At 39.2% G+C, this 22,241-nt stretch overlaps 1 protein-coding gene across 8 annotated transcripts in view; it reads right to left on the minus strand.

The window, feature by feature from the left end:
• Positions 1-22,241, minus strand: part of NRG1 (neuregulin 1) — a 1,145,979-nt gene that overhangs the window by 173,919 nt on the left and 949,819 nt on the right. For all 8 annotated transcript variants that reach the window (XM_070364126.1, XM_070364125.1, XM_070364124.1 and 5 more), the window contains exon 2: positions 9,843-10,020. In XM_070364126.1, coding sequence (XP_070220227.1) covers positions 9,843-10,020 — 178 coding nt within the window. The remainder of the gene's footprint in view (positions 1-9,842; positions 10,021-22,241) is intronic.

Raw genomic sequence — 22,241 nt, forward strand, 5'->3', positions numbered from 1 at the left:
GCACACAACTGACTGGACTTCCCTGGTGGTCCAGTGGTTAAGAATTTGCCTGCCAACCCAGGGGACACGGGTTTGATTCCTGGTCTGGGAAGATTCCACATGCCTCGGAGCTACTGAGGCAGTGCACCACAAGCCCCTGCTCTCTGCAACGAGAAAAAGCCCTGGCACAGCAACAAAGACCCAGCACAGTCCAAAATTAATGAATTAATTAAAAAATGGTCTCCATCCAAAAAATCTTTAAAAAAACCCCCCACAACTGACTAGTAGATATATATACATATATCTATATATACATTCATGATTTTACCAAAATCACACCAAAAGTGAGATACATCTCATTTAAATTATACCCTGGACATAGTCTTAATTTCATCACCCAGATCAGCAATTTGAAGGAATTCTTTTCTAAGTTTTCTTTTTATTCCTCTAACACTACCACTTATTCCTCTAACACTACCACTAACCACATTACATTTCAGAATATTTTTTTCACCCAAATGTTAAGTTTTCTTTCCTCTCTATATCTCAGTGTCAGTAGCCAATAGGGTTAATTAAGGAAGTTAAAAGTGTAAAGCCGTTTCTTATAAATCTGGAAAGGATAGATACTTCAGTGAAGGCTAGACTAGATTAAAATGCTCTACACTTCCTTTCTTAGTAGAATGACATCAAGAATTATGTTAATTTTGAATGAAGAGAATTTAATACTTTCAAAAGCAAAGGAATTTGTCATTCTTTGAAACGATTCTCATTGCTGGGAGCACCATACCACACAAATGGTTCTTAATATTGAAATAAATATTCGTGCAACAATAACACACACTTTCATAAAACTACATATTAAATCAATATTTGGCACTCTTTCAGAACATGGGCAACACTGTGATTTGCATCTGTCTATGTTTTACTATTGCACAAGCCTATAATTTAAGCAGTGCCTATGATTTAAAAACTTAAAACTACTGGGATTGGCTCAGGATTTATTAAAGCCTTTCTAAAGTGTCCTTATATACAGGAGCCTGATATTGACAGTCTGGATTCCTGAGAGGAAGACAACAGGGAGAAAACAGGGCAGGAAGCAAAGATAGCAACTCAGAATTACACGCAAACCTCCTGTAAATTTGTTGATGGTGTTATTGAGTCGCTAAGTCCTCTCTGACATTTTGCGATCCCCTGGACTATAACCTGCCAGGCTCCTCTGTCCATGGGCGAGAGGCAAGAATTTCCCAGGCAAGAATACTGGAGTGGGTTGCCATTCCTTCCCCAGGGGATCTTTCTGACCCAGGGATAAGAGCCACGTCTCCTGCATTGACAGGTGGATTGTTTACCGCTGAATCACGAGGGAAGTCCTCCTGTAAATTACACCTTCCTAATTTTAAGTGAATTTTCTGGTTCTTCTTGTCATATAATATTAACTAATCAGGTTGGATCAATTGTTTCAAATTTAATTTCAACTCTTCTCCTCCTCCAATCTACTGAATTAATCCACCCTCCACGACCTGCATGTGTAAGATTTATGCCCTGCCATCTTCGTGCTTTTTTGCTTGTGTATTTCTTCTTCCTAAGAATGCAGACCCTGTATTCTGACCCATCAAGATATTAGCTGATCTTAGTGAAAGTTGCTCAGTTGTGTCTGACTCTTTTTGACCTCATGGAATTCTCCAGGCCAGAATACTGGAGTAGGTAGTTGTTCCCGTCTCCAGGGGCTCTTCCAAACCCAGGGATTGAACCCAGGTCCCCTGCATTGCAGACACATTGTTTACCGTCTGAGCTACTAGTGAAGCCCCAGCCGATCTTTAAAGACCACCTCAAGTGCCAATTCCTGCATCAAGCCTCTCATGATCATGTAGCTGGAGCTGCTCGCTCTCTCTCTCTCTTTGATCTAAATTCTGCCAGCCTTGAGTACCTCTCTCAGGAGAATCTTCTTAAAGAAATAAGGTAATGAAATTTACAGTTAACATTAACTTATAGTTAATCTGACAGGGATAGCTCTTAAACTCAAACTTCTCCTAAAGACCTGGGCAGTGTTTATTGGAATACTCTTCCAGGGAATGTAAATAAATGTTACACTTAAAAAGAGAAACAGAGACACAGATGTAGAGAATGGACTTGTGGTCACAGGGAGAGAAGGGGAGGGTGGGATGAACTGGGGGATTAGAATTGACATACATACACTACCATGTTTAAAACAGAGAGCTAGTGGGAAGCTGCTGTCACACAAGGAGCACAGCTTGGTACTCTGTGATGACCTGGAGGGGTGGGAGGGAGCTGGAGGGAGGGAGGCTCAACAGGGAGGCTGGAAAAATATATATATATATATATACATGTATATATTTGTATATATAGATATATGTATATATAGGTATGTATATGTAGATATATGTATAATAGATACATGTATAATAGATATATGTATATATGGATATATGTGTGTGTGTGTGTGTGTATATATATAGCTGATTCACACTGTTGTACAGTGGAAACTAACACAACAATGTAAAACAATCATGCGTGCATGCTCAGTTGTGTCTGACTCTTTGCAACCCCCATGGACTGTAGCCCACCAAGCTCCTCTGTCCATGGGATTTTCCCAGGCAAGAATACTGGAGTGGTTTGCCATTCTAAGCAATTATACTTCAATAAAAAAATTAAAAAACAGAGAAATAGAAAGACAATAAGAAAAAAAAAAGAAATTTTCTGCGCTCAAATGTTTCGTTAAACAAACAGATTTCTTTACAACCTACCTCTTAGTCATTTTTATACAGTTACAGTGAATTTCTAAGGCAGGCATGAGAAGTGACTAAGAAATCTGTTCTGTAGAGACACGCTTGGGAATTCTAGGACTGTGCATCAATGGGCCAAGATCAAGAATCAGTGTAATCAAGATAAGCATAACAAATACATTCAGGTTCAAAAATCTGTAGAAGAAATACAGGTTGGGAAAGAAGAACCTTGACAACAATGTATACAGAAAAATATATTTCCATCAGCCACATGTTTAATATTACTCCATTTTAAACAACTGTTTAAAAAAGAAGAAAAAAGTACCACTGTATGGCCAAATTAATATTAAAAGAGCATAAATCAAATTGGATAAAAGTCTCAATACACTGCTCATAGGCTGGATCGTATCTGGAGTATTGAATTATGCTTCAAAGTGGCATTTGATTAAAAAATAATATCAACAGCTAGAGGACTTTAGAAGGTGATCAGAATTGAATAGGGCCTAGATATCTTAACACCAGAGAAGATGCTATTAAAGTAAGAGAGGTTCCACTGGCAGGGAGCTATGAACAAGATATATATAAATATATTCCATCTTTATTATCTGGAAAAGGAAATTATTTGGTGAAGCTCTTGAAGGTAGAATTATGTCTTACAGGAAAAAGAAGGCATATTTTGGATGATATATAAGGAAGGACCTTTTCAGTGTTCAAAAAGGATAGGATATCATATGAAAGAGGTTTTCTCTTTAGACAGATTCAAGTCTGGACTGCCACCTGTCAAGCAGTTCCTAACAAGAATATCTCTATGCAGAAAAGATTTAATTAGATCAGTGGTTTCAATTAGTTTTGAAAAAATAAATCCTGTTTTTAAACGAAAGCTTAAATGAGAGCTGCATATTTAAAAACATTATGAAGAGAGAAAGCATTTATGTTAAAGAGGTTGGCAATCCTTTTTGCAGTTCAATGGAAACTCAAATTTCTCCAGGGACACAAAAAACTCCTTTGAACTATAATGATATATTTAACTGTGAGATTCTTCAATCCGTGGGTCTTAGAGCAGGAATGGGAAATACTGAGAGAGTAGAAACAGACAAACCTTTCTTGAAAATTACACATTGCAACCATTTGGGGCCTTAATAAATATGGCTATAGTTTTATTTTACTTTCTTCAATAGGCTACTATATCTTGTCTATAAGAATAAAGTTAACTTGGAAGAATGAATGAACTCCCAATCACAAAATTAACCTTTTGCTCTTTAATTGGTGAGTTATCTGGGGTTCTGGGAGGGGTGCATGTTTTGGTGGATTTTCATTTTCTAAAAGCTTTCAAAGAGTTAATTCATATACAGTGTTTAAAACAATGCTTGAAATAGAGTAGTCTCCCAGTAAGTGTCCGCTACTATTATAATGACATTCTAAATTCCTGCAATTTTTAGATTTTCCTAATAAGCATGCATTGTCTTGGAATAAGAAAAAATGATACAATGTAACAATAAAGCAATAAAACATTTATACATGGAAGTTATAAAGATTAACTTCATTTTTTATATCAAAATGCAATCTGTGTTCTTTTAATTAGTTCTCACTCACAAGATAGATTCAAGGTTTCCATAGCTGCTTATCTCATTTTTCATACTTAATTCTTCCACCATATTTTACAGGTAAAGGCAACTTAAATGCATATAGAAAGGATCAACTCAGTTTATATAATCCCATTCTTCTGATCCCTAAGGAATCATATATGAATTCTCGTGTGTATGTTAACACAGCTCAGAATGCTTCACATAAATGCTATGAAACAGACACTGGTTATTCCCATTTTATACCTAAGGAATCTAAGGTCTTCTTACATATAAAGTTAAAATGACCTGTTGGAGTAGCTCAACTAATAAAAGAAAGAGATGTATATAAACCTCTTCTATTAAGAGTCAAAAACCCTGAAACAATTGATAACAAGAGAAATCATTCCTTAATTTTTTTTAACTTGACCAAACCAATTAGAATCAATTTTAAACAAAATTACAATATGTAAGAACAGGGTATTCCCTGGTGGTCCAGTGGTTAGGGCTTTCACTGCCGAGGGCCTGGGTTCAAGAGGGAACTAAGATCACACAAGCCACAAGGTGAGTCCAAAAAAAAAAAAAAAGCAAGAACAGGAATGAAGAGCTGATACAAAATTGTTGTTGTTTAGTCAGTTTTAACTTTGATGCATTGAAGAAGGAAATGGCAACCCACTCCAGTGTTCTTGCCTGGAGAATCCCAGGGATGGGGGAGCCTGGTGGGCTGTTGTCTATGGGGTCGCACAGAGTCGGACACGACTGAAGCGACTTAGCAGCAGCAGCAGCAGTCACTGAGTTGTGTCGACTCTTTTGCAACCCCAGTGACTGTAGCCCACCAGGCTCCCCATCCATGGGATTTTCCAGGCAAGCATACAGGAGTGGGTTGCCATTTCCTTTTCCAGGGGATCGTTCTGACTCAGGGATGGCACCCACATTGGCAGGTGGATTCTTTACCACTGAGCCACCAGGGAAGCCCCTGATACAAAATTAAGAGCATCCAAAAATGTATACCATACACAAACAACAGGAAGTCAGCCTTTAATAAGACTGCTGATTCATGTCAATGTATGGCAAAAACCACTACAATATTGTAATTAGCCTCCGATTAAAATAAATAAATAAAATTTAAAAAAAGACTGATACAAGACAGATATGCAAGTGAGGCCAACAGGTTGACCTGAAATATAACCTGTCACACAACCAAACTCTTTAACCAGTTTTCTAAATCAAATCGTCCACCAGGCAAAGGAAACAAAAACAAAGGGATAAGTAGACACTTAAGACCAGGGCAGTTTCTATTTCTTTTAATTGGTCCCACATCTTGCTCAGCCAAATAAAACAAACAAAAAGGCTCACACATGAATGCAGAATCACAGGAAGAACATGTAGGAATGTCATTTATTAGTAGGAGCAGGGGCTGAAGAGGGGATAAGACTTTACAAAATAATAGCGAGTCCCTCTTGGTGTAAAATCTTTTCATAACACTAAGGGATTAAAAGGAAATTCTGACTGTTACAAACAATCTAGATTATAAAATGTGAAAAAGAAATCTAGGCGAAGGATTGGAAGAGAGTCAACATTTTACTTTAAATAAAGAGGGTCCCAGGGTAATCCTAAACCTTACACTAAAATTCACCTCTGCTTGTGATCATAGCCTAAGAGACAGTTTATCCCTTCTTGGCCTGTGGGCTAAAAGCAAATGTAGTAAGATAAAGTTAAGTAAGCAAGTAACCACTACAAATTGTTAACATTTTGAAATGTCTTCACAATGAAAAATTACGAGCATGTAGAGGAAGCTGACAAATAAGAATGCTTTTTATTAAGCAGTTTAAGCCTAAACAGGTCCCTTGCCTTAAACATGTTATGACTTCACTGGATACTAAGGCAAAATCACAAGTAGTTGTGAAAAGACATGAGACATGGAGTTAAAAAGACAAAAGACATAGATACAGATCAATTTCAAGTCCAAGAGTAACCATTTATTAACATTAGATCTACAGGAAGAAACCGAATTTCCTTCATTCTCAGGATATTAATTTTTTAATGAGTATAATAACAATAGTATCCATTCTCTTATAAGTTGAAAGCTGAAATAATAGAGCATCTTGCAAATGTTAATTAAATTTAGATTCAGTTTGATCCCTTAAAAAAAGACAGCACTAATTTTTTTTTTTTAAAGATACAACCTCAGAAATGATCAAATACCCAATTTTGAAACACAATTACCTGATCACTTATCAGTGGCTGCCCACTTTACATAAAGTGTCTTATTTTTGGAAGCTCAAAAATGTTCAATGCTTTGCCAAGAGTCATCATTTGCAGTCACATTACCTGAATAAAAGTCTTTTTTTGTTCCTACTTAATTCTTTCCAGCAAGGCTATTGTTTAAAAGAAGTAATTTCTGAACATTGGCCTTTCCGGGATAATGGGATTTTATTAATATGTAGACAGTGCTCTTAGCTGTCTGAGCCTATGAAGCCAACATGAAAATGCCTTTCTGAATACTAATGACACTTTTATATGTCATCCAAGCCATGTAACAAATTAGTTCTTTACCTACACATGTGCCTTTTAGAACCATACTCATTCCGGGGGATCTCTCTTTTTTTCCTGTTGTTCCTTTTTGTCATCTTATTTACTCAACCTATTCAGCTTCTTCTCTTCAGGTATCCTCACCTTAAATACCTGCAATCCGCAGCTGCTTCGTTCTGTTCCTTCAGCCTGGATAATCCTCTCCTCCTTCTCTCTTTCCTCCCCTTCTTTCTAGGAAGCCTCCACAGTCCAGGACTGGGTCCCCTCCACCGTCCTTGTGAGTACCTTTCTAAAGCATCCTGTGATCGTCACTATCATCAAATTTAAAACTGAGAATTATAACTGCTTATATTTCCCTTCCCCACTTGAGACCAAGCCTCTGAGACAGCACACACTTCTTGTTCATCTCTCTGGACCCAGCTTCTAGCCCAGGGCCAACACAGAGCATCTTATCCAAGGCAAAATTTCCCATCCACTCTTTCACTGGCCCAACTTGATTGGCCTCTTTATTGTCCTATAAACAGAACCTGCTACTGCTCTACTCTATAACCCACCCTACCCATCCAGGGGGACTCTCTCTCTTTAGCAGAGTCAAATCCACCCTCTCACAGTGACTCCTGAAGCTCCTGGGGTCTTCCCCACTTCCCAACTCCCACGGCACTTAGCATCAGTAACCTGTAATTCAGCACTTAGGTTTACTGTTTGATATTAGTGTTAGCTATTTTGTTCCCTAATTATTAATAAATTTTAACTTCCCACAAGGTAGAATTTACCTCAGCATAAATAATCAAGTTTTTAGACCACTATTTGTAAATAGATGGGCTGCTTAAAAATCCTGAAGCTCCCCCAGCCCTAACAGGGTTTCAGCACTTGATTGCTTCATATAAGGCTGTACTAGATAATCTCTCTACAATCTTTCGATGCTCTGAGTATAAAACGCCCTAGTATTCTTTCATTTCCCCATATTTCTAGCAATATAAGCTTTTCACGGGTTCTTAAATATTTTTTCTCTCAAATAATAGCCACATAGAAACAAATGAGACATCACTCCGCTTATGCAGATAACTGTTTCTTACTAACCTGGCTAATTGATGAAAAACAAAACAGACACCAAAACCTAGCTAAAAGTAATTTTTCTTTGTTGTTAAACTTCTCAAAAAGAATCATGCTTATTTTTTCAAGTTGCTCTCTCTCCTCCCTTCCCCACATGGACACATGTGATAAAATATGTCTGCTTTCCATTTTTAGAGAAGGAATGAGACATTAAGGAATCTAAGACATTGATTTGTGTTCCAGCTTATTCATATCTAGTTGGGTGACTCAAGGAAAGACAACAGTTTTTTGACCCTTCATTTCTTACCCTGCAAAATTAGAGTCACCACGTGCAGTAAATTGCCCTTACTACTAGGGGAAACTTGTTAAAAAACCAAACAAATAAGATTATATACAGAAGCACTCTGTCACTTCACAGAATTATTATTATATTTTTTTTGTATATTTGAAGTACCACCTGCTACAGTGATATTCCTTCTGTATTATTCTTCCAAATCAAGACATTGTACCGACACAATCAATAACAAGGATAAGCAGAGTAGTTACTAAAACCATAGAAACAGGAAAACAGCCCTAATTATGGCTCTCACAGTCATTAAACACTTTGGTAAGATTAAATTCACTTCCCTTATATCGCTTTATTTTTTCTGGCTCATGTGTGTTTGATGTTTCTGGTATTTGCCCTATAAAATCAAAGTCTAGGAGGTGATTCTCATTGTTGCTTCATATATCATCTCTGGGATTTCACTGGAATCCTCTGAAGTGTAAGTAGAAGAAAAGGTCACCTTGGAGCTGTGAACCCCTATGATACATGTCACACTGATGAAAGGACTGTTCACAAGCAAAAACCTGAGGCATTTAGCTCTTCTGTAATTTCAAAATGTAGTTTGAGATTAGAAGTAAACGTTCTTAAATAAGGAGGGAAAAAATGAAGAAAAAATAAATAAAAGAGCATCATTTTAGAGTAGGTATAGAATACACAGACGTTATAAGGGGTCACATGAAGCCTTCCCAAATAGGGATCTCCTCAAGGAGGGCATTCTTGCTACTTAGGATTACTAGATATTTTAATCTGCTCTCACGGTGATGGAGCTTAATAGAATTGTCAGTTACACATTACTTTTACATATTAAATTTACTGGAGAATAGTTCAGATTCAACTGATTACATTCTAACTCCTCACATGATGATATATGTTTAGTCGCTAAGTTGTGTCCGACTCTCACAAACCCACAGACTGTAGCCCGCCAGACTCCTCTGTCCATGAGATTCTCTAGGCAAGAATACTGAAGTGGGTTGCCATTTCCTTCTCCAGGGGATCTTCCCTACCCAGGAATCGAACTCGGGTCTCCTACATTGCAGGCAGATTCTTTCCCAACTGAGCTTGATTGTGTAAGGCACAGGTATTCTATACATGATTTTAGGATCTCATGTATTACTTACTACTACAATAGCTCCTATTAATATTTTTTAGTTTTTGAAAATTTTTTGATTTGAATTCTTTTTTTGATTTATTTTTTAATTGGAGTGTAACTGCTTTACCACTTTGGTTAGTTTTTCTGCTGCACAATGAAATGAATCTGATATATATATATATATGTATGTATATCCCTTCCGCTAGGCCCTCCCTCGCTCCCACCCTTCAGGTCATCACAGAGCATTGAGCTGAGCTGCCTGTGCTATACAGCAGCTTGCTATTAATATTATCTTCTCTCACCCCTTCTATTTTAGCCACATGTTACAGTTCTTTCCATATCCATCCTTCCTTTGTCCAGAAGTTCTAAGATGACATACTCTGAAATTCTTTCCTATATAATGACCCAATTTCTAGCCCCCGTATAACGAAAAATCTTTTCACTTATCATGTATCAGGTTTGTTGATGGTATATTTATTTACTAAGCTGTTAGTAATTTTTATATTTTATACCATTGTATTGCTAGGCATGGCCCCTGCTGTGACATGCAGGATACTCACCCTGGCCTTTTCTGTATCTTGATGTTTTGTGGTTTGTTCTTTCGGCTTAATTCACTCCCATTCTTAAACCACTTGAACTTGAGAGAGGAGTATTCAGAACTGGTCTCGCACCGAAGCACTAGTTTGGAACCTGCCACAGACTCCTGACTCTTCATCTCTTTCAAGCGGGGAGGCAAGGCTAAAAAAGAAAAGAGAAGGAAGAAAGTTCTGATCACGTGGTAACCTTTCCAAGAGAAACATGTTCATTTTGGTGAGCCCGATCAAGAGACCATTCACAAAGGTTTTACTAACTGAGAGACAAAAGAAAAAGGGGAGGGGGGTGTCCGTCAAAATGTATCTCTGCTTAGAGAATAATAAAAATGCTCAGATAAAATATATTCAGGGGGAAAAAGAGAACTCAGGTTATAAAATTATTCTTTGAAACAGACACACAGATATAAAGAAGAAACCAGTGGTCACCAGTGGGGAAAGGGAAGAGGAGAGGGGCAATATATGTGTAGATGATTAAGAGGTACAAACTATTAGGCATAACATAAGCTACAAGGACATATTGTACAACACAGGGGGCACAGACATTACTTTATAACAATTATAAAATATAGTGAAAGTCTTAGCCGCTCAGTCGTGTCCAACTCTTGGTGACCCCATGGACTATAGTCCACCAAGCTCCCCTGTCCATTGGATTCTCCAAATAAGAATACTGGAGTGGGTCGCCATTTCCTTCTCCAGGGCATCTTCCCCACCCAGGGATCAAATCCTGCTCTCCTGCATTGCAGACAGCTTCTTTACTGTCTGAGCCACCAGGAAAGCATAAAGCATAAAATATAGTACACCATTTAAAAATTGTGCATCACTATATTGTACATCAAGTCTACTTCAATAAAAATCTATTCTTTAAAAATATTCTAAAAAATACATACATATATATATACACACACACACATATATACATATATATATTTAAGATAGCAATTCTTCCATCTTTACATCCCCTGGTACTATTAAAAATCCTGAAGACTGGTCATTTCAAAGAATCAAAATCTTACGCTAAAGAAGAACAGGCAACTGGGCCATTATTTCTACAGCACAGTCACATCCCAGATCACAATTAATCTGCATGACTGTTCTGTGAATAGGTACAACAGGTATCACACACGTTTTTTCAAATAGGAAGCTTATTTTCAGAGACAGGTAAGTGTCTCTTGTCCACAGTTACAACACTCTGGAGAGCCAGAGTTAGACTATCAACAGTAGTAATCCAGAGAACAAAGAGCACTCATAAATCTTAACAACACTCATTTCTTCAAGACAGGGATTCTTTGGTGACATCACTCTTCTTTGGTGACAACACTTTTATTGGGTCTACAGATACTCTCCCACAAACAACAAATGACCTTTCCAGAAGACCACCGCACTCCCATCAGATTATCAGTTCGACTGGATTTCACCCTTCTAAATCTTCTCAACAGAGACAGGAGAGCGCTTATATTGTGCATTAATTTATAGGACATTTTATGTGGCTCAGCTGGTAAAGAATCCGCCTGCAATGTGGGAGACCTGGGTTCGATCCCTGGGTTGGGAAGATCCCCTGGAGAAGGAAAAGGCAACCCACTCCAGTATTCTGGCCTGGAGAATACGGTCACAAAGAGTCGGACACGACTGAGTGACTTTCAGTCATTCATTCACTTATATTAAATGCTTACATACCATTACTATTTTAAGCAAGACTGCTTCAAAGAGTACCTATTCTCTATGGAAATCTTTACAGATATCTGAGATTTAATTCAATATGGAATGGTAGTGGGGAATGTGCTAAGTTGCTCTTTGTGACCCTATGGGCTGTAGCCCACCAGGCTCCTCTGTTAATGGAATTCTCCAGGTAAGAATACTGGAGTGTGTTACCATGCCCTCCTCTAGGGAGTCTTCCCAACCCAGGGATGGAACCTGTATCTCTGTATCACTGGCAGGCCGGTCGTTTACCACCAGTGCCCCCTGGGAAGCCAGTGGGGAATGGTTAGGCATAAAAATGAAATAAATTCCCAAGAAGTTGACTGTGGTAAGTCAGTCAATATATAGAAGCAGGGATTTAGTATAAGATTCTTTTTTAAGATTTTTTTTAAACATAGGCCATTTTTAAAGTCTTTATTGACTTTGTTACAATATTGCTGTTGTATGTTTTGTCTTTTTGACCGAAAGGAATATGGGATCTTAGCTGCCCAGCCAGGGATTGAACCTTCACCCCAGCATTGGAAGGCAAAGTCTTAGCCACTGGACTCAGGGAAATCCCTACAATACTATATAGAATGTCTGGTGTTTTATTTTTCCCATAATAAAACAGTTTAAAAAATAAAAGCATATTGAATGGATTTTCCTCTGCACGCCTAATTTCACTTAATCAACACCGCAGAAGGTGATGTCTCAACATCTCTGTTTCAATAGAGTCTTAGAAAAGCCAAGTACAAAGTCTATTTCTGCTCAGGACTTAACGAGAAGTTAATTCTTCAAATCCACCAAAGGAGACTGCACCTCTCAGATCCAGTGAGCAATTATTCACTATGTGTAGCGTCAAGACTCCAAGGATGGCAATCAGAACCATGTTAGGCACGCACAGGAAATGGTGTACCTTTCCCACTCTGCATATATTTATTTTTCTACCACTCTGCCCTTACCAAGAAAATCCCTCCAAAAATGTCAGGAATGAGTATATAAATTTTCCATTAAATTACAGCAAAAACTATTTGAACACTGTGACTTCTTAACAGTGTTCCTACAATTACACATCCCCCTTTTTCTTATTTAGAGGCTGGGAGATGAGGTGGAGAAGCAGACACTGAATGTGAAGACAGCAAGCTAGAAAATTGAATCAATATTTCAGCTGTTCTTAGCCTCTGACACCTGATGATTTTCTCTGGTTATTTTTTTTGGACAGTTTGAAAATAAGATTTACTTCCTGAAGAGCTTTCCTAGGAGACTTCCCTTTAAGATGTGGTCCACGAATTTCTGTTCTGGAGGTTTTAAAAACAGACTAAATTCTCATCTATCTGGTATAGTATTTGTATACTGACTCGATGGACCTGAGTCTGGGTGAACTCCAGGAGTTAGTGATGGACAGGAAGGCCTGGTGTGCTGCAATTCATGGGGTCGCAAAGAGTCGGACACGACTGAGCAACTGAACTGAACTGATTTAACTCCTTAAGATCATTTTCAATTTTGTAAACCTAGTAAAGGGTTTTAAATGATACCCCAAAACTAGTTTATATCTATTAAGAAAAATAAACCACCTCATTCTTTTATGTACAGATTAAAAGAACTAGTTTGAATTTTTGTTGTTGTTTTCACTTAATTTTGTGTTTAGCTTGGCATACAGCCCAGATTTTCAAGGTTCATTCCCTTATCTCTATCCAAAATGTTCTAAGCACAATATCTGAGATGTCCTTAACTCTCAATAAGTACCATGTTCCCTCACCCGCCTCTCCATTCGTTTGCTGACCAATACAGCCTGAATACAAATCTACTAGATCTTGGCATCTTGTTTGAAATCTTCATGAAGTCCATTTGCATCTCTTTTTACTTTCTTTTCTCTTATTCTACTCCACTGTCTCTTTCTGTCACCTCTCCTTCCCCATTACCCTCCTACCTTCATTTCTTTACTTATTATGACTTTAGTAAATAGTCTTGCTTTCAAATGCAAGGAAACAATTGGACAAATTCAAATTGAGGGATATTTGACAAAACAGCTGGCCTAGGCTTCAGGAATATCAATGTCACGAAAGATAAAAGACTGTGAAACTGATGTAGATTAAACAAAACTGACAATTGCCATAGACTTTGACTAGTGATTGGATCTTGCTTCAGGGGAAAAATAGTTATAAGGAACATTATTAGGACTACTGGGGAAATCTGAATAAAGGTCCTGTATCAAAATTAAGTTTCTCAAGTGTGATAACTGCATTGTGGTCATGCAGAAGATGCCCTTGTTCTTAGGCAGTATTTGCTGAAATGTCATGATATCTACAACTAAATTTCACATGATTCTGCAAATAAGGATATACATACATACACGCATGTGCACGCGCGCGCACACACACACACACAGAAAGGGAGGAAAAGGAATATTGGTTTCTCTTAGTTTTCTTGCCTTTTTAATCTGATCTTTCTGCCATTAAAAAAGTTTCAAGCTTTCAGTAAATACTTTTGAAGTCTTGGCTAAATTTGTAGTCATTGAGATCCTTGGGAATATCTGTGCTGTAACTTACAAATGTAGCTCTTAAGATTATATTCTCCATTAAAATTCTGTGAGTGGTATGGCACTGAAATCCTCCTACATTCAACCTGGTAACCATGACTTTGGGGCTTCAATCCCACTAACCCTTTGATGGAAGGAAAACAGTCTCTTATTTGACAGGCCAACACATCTGCCCTCTCCTTTGGGGGTTCACATGCAAGACTGGTACATCTTTGTCCTTAAGAGATGATCTATGACATAATGAGGCACAGACCTTGAGAGACAAGGCCTTTCATAACTAGAATATCCACTCCTTAAGCTGACCCCAACGTATAAACATTTCTTGGTGTTTGGGATTTGGATATACCTCTATTGATTAGCCTAAGCTTCTCTCTTGCATGTAGCTTCAAGACTGTCACAAGCACAGAAGCTTCCAACATCCCTGGAAGTCCACTTGTCATAATGTTTCTGCTGTGTCTTCAGGAGAAACCAGCTATGACGTGAGGATACACAGCTTTTCAGGGAACAGCTGTTTTGAGGCGTTAAAATTCTCCGTAAATGGAAAAACAAATCTGTGACCCACTAACCCAGCCACACAACTGCACTGCTGGCCCCTGGGTATTCTGCGGTCGGTGATACCTTCTAGCAAAGTACACATGAAGTTCCTCGCTCACTCCAGGTGGAGCCCAAAGGGAGGCATCCTGCCGCACTGGGCAACAACATACATTTTTCTTTATTTCTTCTCACATAAGCACCCGAATGGAATACCCCTGGATATTTCACAGACTCTTGATAAGTGTGCAAACTAATGTTGATGCCATGGTCTGTGTGCTTTTTCTCCTCTCTTCATAATGAGACAACTTTCAATAGAATCAATTTCCTTCCATTAGATTATAAAATAATACGTATATGTTACTAGAATACATTTTAAAACTATCTGTGTTTCTCACACAGTTTACTCATATAAAATAATCTCATTTATTTCACTGAGAAAGCACTCCACTAAGCACTTTCTAAAATTCAGATATAACTTTATAAGACCAAGGGTAGCTTCTAAATCATGGGCAATATTTTAAAGCGAGTACTTGGATTTTAAAACTGTAAAAAAAAATTTACATGGCCTTCGATTCTTGTTTAAGAGTAAACAGTCTGTTAATTAACCACTGCTGTGCGTGCTAAGTCACTTCAGCTACGTCCAACTCTGTGCCACTCTCTGCACTGCAGCCTTCCAGGCTCCTCTGTCCATGGGATTCTCCAGGCAAGAACACTGGAGTGGGTTGCCATTTCCTCCTCCAGGGGATCTTCCCGACCCAGGGATCGAACTTGTGTCTCTTACGTCCATCTGCACTGGCAGACAGGTTCTTTACCACTAGCGCCACCTGGGAAGCCCTAATTAAAAATTGATTGGCGGTAAACACAATGCTAAGTTACTGCTGCCAGTGTAGTAAATGATCTGAACATCTTTGGAATGATTTAATTGTATTTGGTCTACCACAGTTCATAATTCTGCTTTCACTGTGATTCTGGGAGGCAGCATTTCCACACCCTGAAACAATTTAATGACAGAGCAAGTTTTAAACAGTCATTGCTTATATCTACTTCAAACTTGCTTGACATTAGTATGAACCTATCCACACCCTTAGAAATGTATCAACAGAGACAGACAGTAAAGTGCAAAAAGGAGCAGCCTATAAAAATAGAAACCCCCAAACCCTCAGAGCGATGCCACGCGTTTTACAGGCACTTGTTTTTACAGGCTTTAAGGTTTTACAGGGCTTTCAAAGATCACAAACATGCTCTTCCGACTCTAAGTCAACGCAAGCAGGTATGACTGTATACTTAAAAAGGCTATTTTTGCATGTCTACATTTTTTATTTGATACGTTGTACAATGGAGAAGAAAAAAACCATGGCAGTAATTCAAAAACAATTATTTTACATGCTGACCACACAAAAATTGAAGGCATGATGCTTGTTTATTCCAATTCTTTAATGTGCGAATGAGTATTTGTGATAAAGGTGAAGAAGAACTATCCATCTAAGCAATCCTCTCATTTTACTTGTCTACTGGGTACTTATTTTTTTTAATATGTTCAATACTGCTATTATCAAATGTTGTACTGTATTGTTAAGAACAAGGAATGCATTTTAGCGTGTGTGTGCTGAGGAGATATGCAGATAGCATGGGACACTAGATGAATTGTTTCTTTCTTTGGATGTCCTGATGGTGCAAAACTAGCTCATAACTCTCCACATTTGACTGTACAGTCAAACTGAAGAGCCTTGACACTGAACAAATTAAACAGGAAACCTGCAAAATATTATCAAATCACTGTGAGCTTTTAGCTACGACCCCCAGTGAAGTCTTCCTTGCACAAAACCATTTAAAAGCCTGATACCACACAGGTGCAGATCTCACGGTGAAAACTGGTGACTTATCGTGTTAGTTATCATGTTAGTTAAGGAAAGCCACACGAATATCATGAACGAGTCTTCTACACAGAAGGATGCCCTACCGCACAGGTGCAGATCTCACGGTGAAAACTGGTGACTTATCATGTTAGTTATCATGTAACTTATCATGTTAGTTAAGGAAAGCCACATGAATATCATGAATGAGTCTTCTACACAGAAGGATGCCCTGTTTTTATAGTCATGTTAAAGGTAAATAAGAGAGGAAAATCTCTGTAAGTCCTTTATCGAGAAAATTATGGTCACAATGTACAGAATGGATAAAGTTTATTATACTTAGTCATCTGGTCTTCTCTTCTGAACTGTACTCACAAATTTGACTATAAAAGGGAAAAGTTGTCAGGTTTATATTTTGTAAATATAACTGTGTGTAAGGCAGCAAGGTCTAGCAGCAATGGTGTCTCACAATACACCTAGGATTAAAACCACTGCTACTGAGGCAGTGTGTGGGCTTAAGTTATGTTAGGGACCATCTCACAGGCCACTATTTGCTGCCACATGTGGTGACTTAAGGCTCACGCTGCCTCAAGTCCAGCCGAATCATCCTCCAGATAGACTGTCCCTAACTGCAGTTAACTAGAGTTCCCTGTGAGCCTAAATGGAAACCTGCTACGCGTCCCTGTGTGTTCAGCAAGGATCTTTGGAGGATGAGATAAAGCATATGGGCACCTGCACTCGTGAGAAAGTCACTATATACCGTTCAGGGGCTTATTACAAGATATTCTCAAGCTTACTCCATACCACTGGCAATAAACTAAACCAGTCAACACACGAAGACTAGGCTTCAAAGTATAGTTAAGATAGTTAGATCCAGAAATACCATTTTAGCAGTTCTATGCCCAACTCCTTATACAAGGATGAATGTGTATCATCAGATAATATCTTTACAAGCGTTTGGAACAATCCTCATAACATATGCACAGAACATGTCACTATACAACATATTATAATACAATAAATTCAGGAGCAAAATTTCAGCATTTTACTTCTCTTACTCCCAGCGTAGGACCACTAAGGCAGCGCTGGCTTCTTACTAGTGCTAACCTTCATCTCTCAAGCATTTCAGTCTTCAGCGGGGCTTTTCACATAGAGACCTGCATGAAGTTCCACATCCCCCAGTTCACTGCTACAAGCTGACTGAAACAGCAGGATTCTTCTAAATGTTCCTTTCGAAGATAGGAGCCACAACCAGCTCAGTCAAAAACTATGTTTACTCTTTTTTTTTTGTCGCTCAGGCATGTTCGACTCTTTGTGACCCATTGGATTGTGGCCTACCAGGCTCCTCCATCCATGGGATTTTCCAGGCAAGAATACCGGGGTGGGTTGCCATTTCCTTCTCTGGGGGATCTTCCTGGCCCAGGGATCGAACCTGCATCTCCTGTGTCTCCTGAATCGCAGGCAGATAGATTCTTTACCTACTGAGCCACTGGGGAAGCCCATGCTTACTCTAAGGCTACAGAAAATGACTGATCACATTCTACAGCTAAACATCACACCCACAGGCTGCGCTAAAGAGGCACATGTACAAAAAGAGGGCCATTTAAGGAATCTGTCGCTACCCAATCAAAAGAGGGGCAGGAGCAGTCTTGAGCAGGTGGTCACAGTCCCCACGTGGAGGCTCAGGCTTGTAGTGGTGGTGGTGGTGGTGATGGGTCTATTTTGACTGGCACAATATGTGAACTGTGAACTTCCTGATGTTCAAGCTGGTTTTAGAAAAAGCAGAGGAACCAGAGATCAAATTGCCAACATCCACTGGATCATGGAAAAAGCAAGCGAGTTCCAGAACAACATCTATTTCTGCTTTATTGACTATGCCAAAGCCTTTGACTGTGTGGATCACAATCAACTGTGGAAAATTCTGAAAGAGACGGGAATACCAGACCACCTGATCTGCCTCTTGAGAAATTTGTATGCAGGTCAGGAAGCAACAGTTAGAACTGGACATGGAACAACAGACTGGTTCCAAATAGGAAAAGGAGTTCGTCAAGGCTGTATATTGTCACCCTGTTTATTTAACTTATATGCAGAGTACATCATGAGAAACGCTGGACTGGGAGAAACACAAGCTGGAATCAGGATTGCCGGGAGAAATATCAATAACCGCAGATATGCAGATGACACCACCCTTATGGCAGAAAGTGAAGAGGACCTCAAAAGCCTCTTGATGAAAGTGAAAGTGGAGAGTGAAAAAGTTGGCTTAAAGCTCAACATTCAGAAAACGAAGATCATGATATCCAGTCCCATCACTTCCTGGGAAATAGATGGGGAAACAGTGGAAACAGTGTCAGACTTTATTTTTCTGGGCTCCAAAATTACTGCAGATGGTGACTGCAGCCATGATTTTAAAAGACACTTACTCCTTGGAAGGAAGTTATGACCAACCTAGATAGCATATTCAAAAGCGGAGACATTACTTTGCCAACAAAGGTTCGTCTAGTCAAGACTATGGTTTTTCCTGTGGTCATGTATGGATGTGAGAGTTGGACTGTGAAGAAGGCTGAGCACCGAAGAATTGATGCTTTTGAACTGTGGTGTTGGAGAAGACTCTTGAGAGTCCCTTGGACTGCAAGGAGATCCAACCAGTCCATTCTGAAGGAGATCAGCCCTGGGATTTCTTTGGAAGGAATGATGCTAAAGCTGAAACTCCAGTACTTTGGCCACCTCATGCAAAGAGTTGACTCATTGGAAAAGACTCTGATGCTGGGAGGGACTGGGGGCAAGAGGAGAAGGGGACGACAGAGGATGAGATGGCTGAATGGCATCACTGACTTGATGGACATGAGTCTCAGTGAACTCCGGGAGTTGGTGATGGACAGGGAGGCCTGGTGTGCTGCGATTCATGGGGTCGCAAAGAGTCGGACACGACTGAGTGACTGATATGATCTGATATTCCAAACATCCAAATGTCCAGCATAGTGTTAGTCTCTCAGTCATGTCCAACTCTTTGTGACCCCAGGGACTGTATAGCCCGCCAGGCTCCACTTCCCAGGCAAGAATACTGGAGTGGGTTACTATGTCCTTCTCCAGGGGATCTTCCTGACTCAGGGATTGAACCCACAACTCTTGCGTCTTCTGAACTGCAGGCAGATTCTTTACCCGCTGAGCCAATGGAGAAGCCAATAAACATCCAGATGTCTAAGTGTATTAGACACATGGGATCTCAAGGACTTAGCACAAAATTTCCTTGCTGAAAAAACTAAGTAGAAGGAAGGATCTAGAAGATACTGATAAAGAAGAGATCCAGGTCCAAATATTACTTCAAAACCCACACCCACTTTCTCAAAAAGGCTTTTTTAAAATTTGAGATCAAAGGGCCCCACTGACATTATTTTCATTTTTATGCATTCCACTGGATCAGGACTCCTATGCTCTTCTGCCATATGACGCTAATAAAAAGGAAATGTAAATCTAAGTGGAAAACGGTCAAAAAGGCATTCCTGCCTTGACTTTGCCATTTTTACATCCTCCTGGATTTCTCTCATCTGGTCATCGTCGTTAAAATGTCCTCTACTGGAGGCAGCGACGGAGACACAGACAGAAAACAGACTTATGGCCACGGGGGTGAGGTGGGAAGGAGAGGGTGGGGCAAATGCAGAGTCGCCTGGAAACACACACATTACCATACGGAAAGCGGATAGTCAGTGGGGATTTGCTATACGACTCAGGGAACTCAAGCCAGGACTCTGTGACAACCCAGAGGGGTAGGATGGGAGGTTCCAGAGGGAGGGGACACAGGTATACCTACGGCTAATTTATGTTGAGGTATGGCAGAACCCAATACTGTAAACCAATTATCCTCCAATTAAAAACAAATTAAAAAAATGTTTTCTACTTGATTTCTGCAGCAGCTAAGACCCCAGTCACCACAACCACATTCCTTCCCATCTCCTTTTTTTTTTTTTTAAATTATTTTAAATTTTACTTTATTTTTAAACTTTCCCATCTCCTTTAGTGCACTTTATCTCAGAGGCTCTTGCAGAGGCCAGGCTGTTATTCCATTTTAAGAAGAGCAAACATTTTAATATGATCTCCTCTGCTTTCAAATCAAAGTTGATCAACTATCTTCATCGATTGACCCCAGTCTACAAGGTCTAAATTTGCTCCTTAACTAGTCAGAAACTATTATGATCAATGCACATCCCCAAACTTACCATTTGGGTCAATTTCCCTCTTTCTTATTCCTTGTACATATTTCATATAAAGTGGATAACCATTCTTTCCATTTTACAGGTGAGGATACGGGGGGTTTTGCCAACATTTGTATAAGGTCACAAGGCTGTCAAGCTGCAGACAAGGATTTAAAGCCAGGACAGCTGACCAAAATCTAGGAACTATTATTTCATTTCATAGCCTCCACAGTAATTTTATGTTTCTTACAGTCAGATCACCTCTCCATAAATGTCTGTGAGAGATTTACAACACTGTACAATTCTACAAGGGCAATAAGCACAGATTTACTAGGTAAGAGAATTTTTCAACCTGAAAAATTAATATTATGTTTGTTGAAATTAGCAATCTTCATCTTCTATACAGCTCTGTAGGGCTGTGCCCAGTATTTCATAGTAAAGGTCAAAGACAAAACTATAAAACTACTATAATAGTGGTCTTAAGACTTACAAGGTGAAGTTACAATAGTACTTTCAACAATAAACTCCCTTAGAATAATAATAGCTAACACTGGTTGAGTAACCTAGTATGTATTAAATATTAAGCACTGTCTGTCCTAAGAACATCATGTTTATTAAGTCTTTTAAGTTTTGTGACAATTCCAGAAGATATGTGCATTGTTCCAGTTTACAGACAACCAAACAGAAACAGAGAGGTAAAGCAACCTCCCACAGTCACGGAGCTGGCATACTGGAGCGCCAGTATCTGGACCCCAGAAGTCTGATCCAGAGCTCCTGCTCCTTTTTTTTAATCGATGTGGACCATTTTTAAAGTTTTTATTAATTTGTTACAATATTGTTTCTGTTTTTTTTTTTTTTTTTTTTTTTGCCAAGAGACCTTTGCTCCCAGACCAGGGATGGAACCCACATCCCCTGTACTGGAAGGTGAAATCTTAACCACGGCATTGCCAAGGAAGTCCCAGCTCCTGCTCTTAACTCCCAGGCAACCAACTGAACAGTTTGCTCTGTCCAACAGGTTTATAAGTCAAATGTAAGATTTATCTTATTGATGTATTAAGAGTGCCCTGATAAATCCTGGCATACGCCCCATGATAGATCATTTCTGCATATTCCAAGTGCAAAACATATAGTCTGGGGGAGAAAGTGGAGATAAGCGGATATGAAAATGGCTGTCTCTTTTAAGCTACCTTGATGATTTATGGGGAAATAAGACAGAATTCTTAAAAATGGTATGATACAAAAAATATATATATTTTTAAACTGTGCAATTGCCTATCGTCCCCCAAATGCCACAAGGGTGGAGCACACTGCGTCTCACCCCAGTGTTGTCTCACTCTAGTGTTCACTGGAACGAGACAGCTCCCATGTGGGAACCCAGCACCGAGTGGGTCTGAAGAGATTACTGATGCTCCGTCAAGGTGTAAAGGCAAATGGCCGTGACCATGAATCTGGAGTCAATCACAGCAGCCGCACCGTTATTGGCAGCTTTAAGGTAAGTGTTCAACAGGCCTGCCTGATTAGTCCTGTCGCCACAGCTGCCCCCAATTACGAGAACATCTCACCCAGGAACACAGAG

The sequence above is a fragment of the Bos mutus genome, chromosome 27 (genome assembly GCF_027580195.1).
Source record: "Bos mutus isolate GX-2022 chromosome 27, NWIPB_WYAK_1.1, whole genome shotgun sequence".
Taxonomy (NCBI): Eukaryota; Metazoa; Chordata; class Mammalia; order Artiodactyla; family Bovidae; genus Bos; species Bos mutus.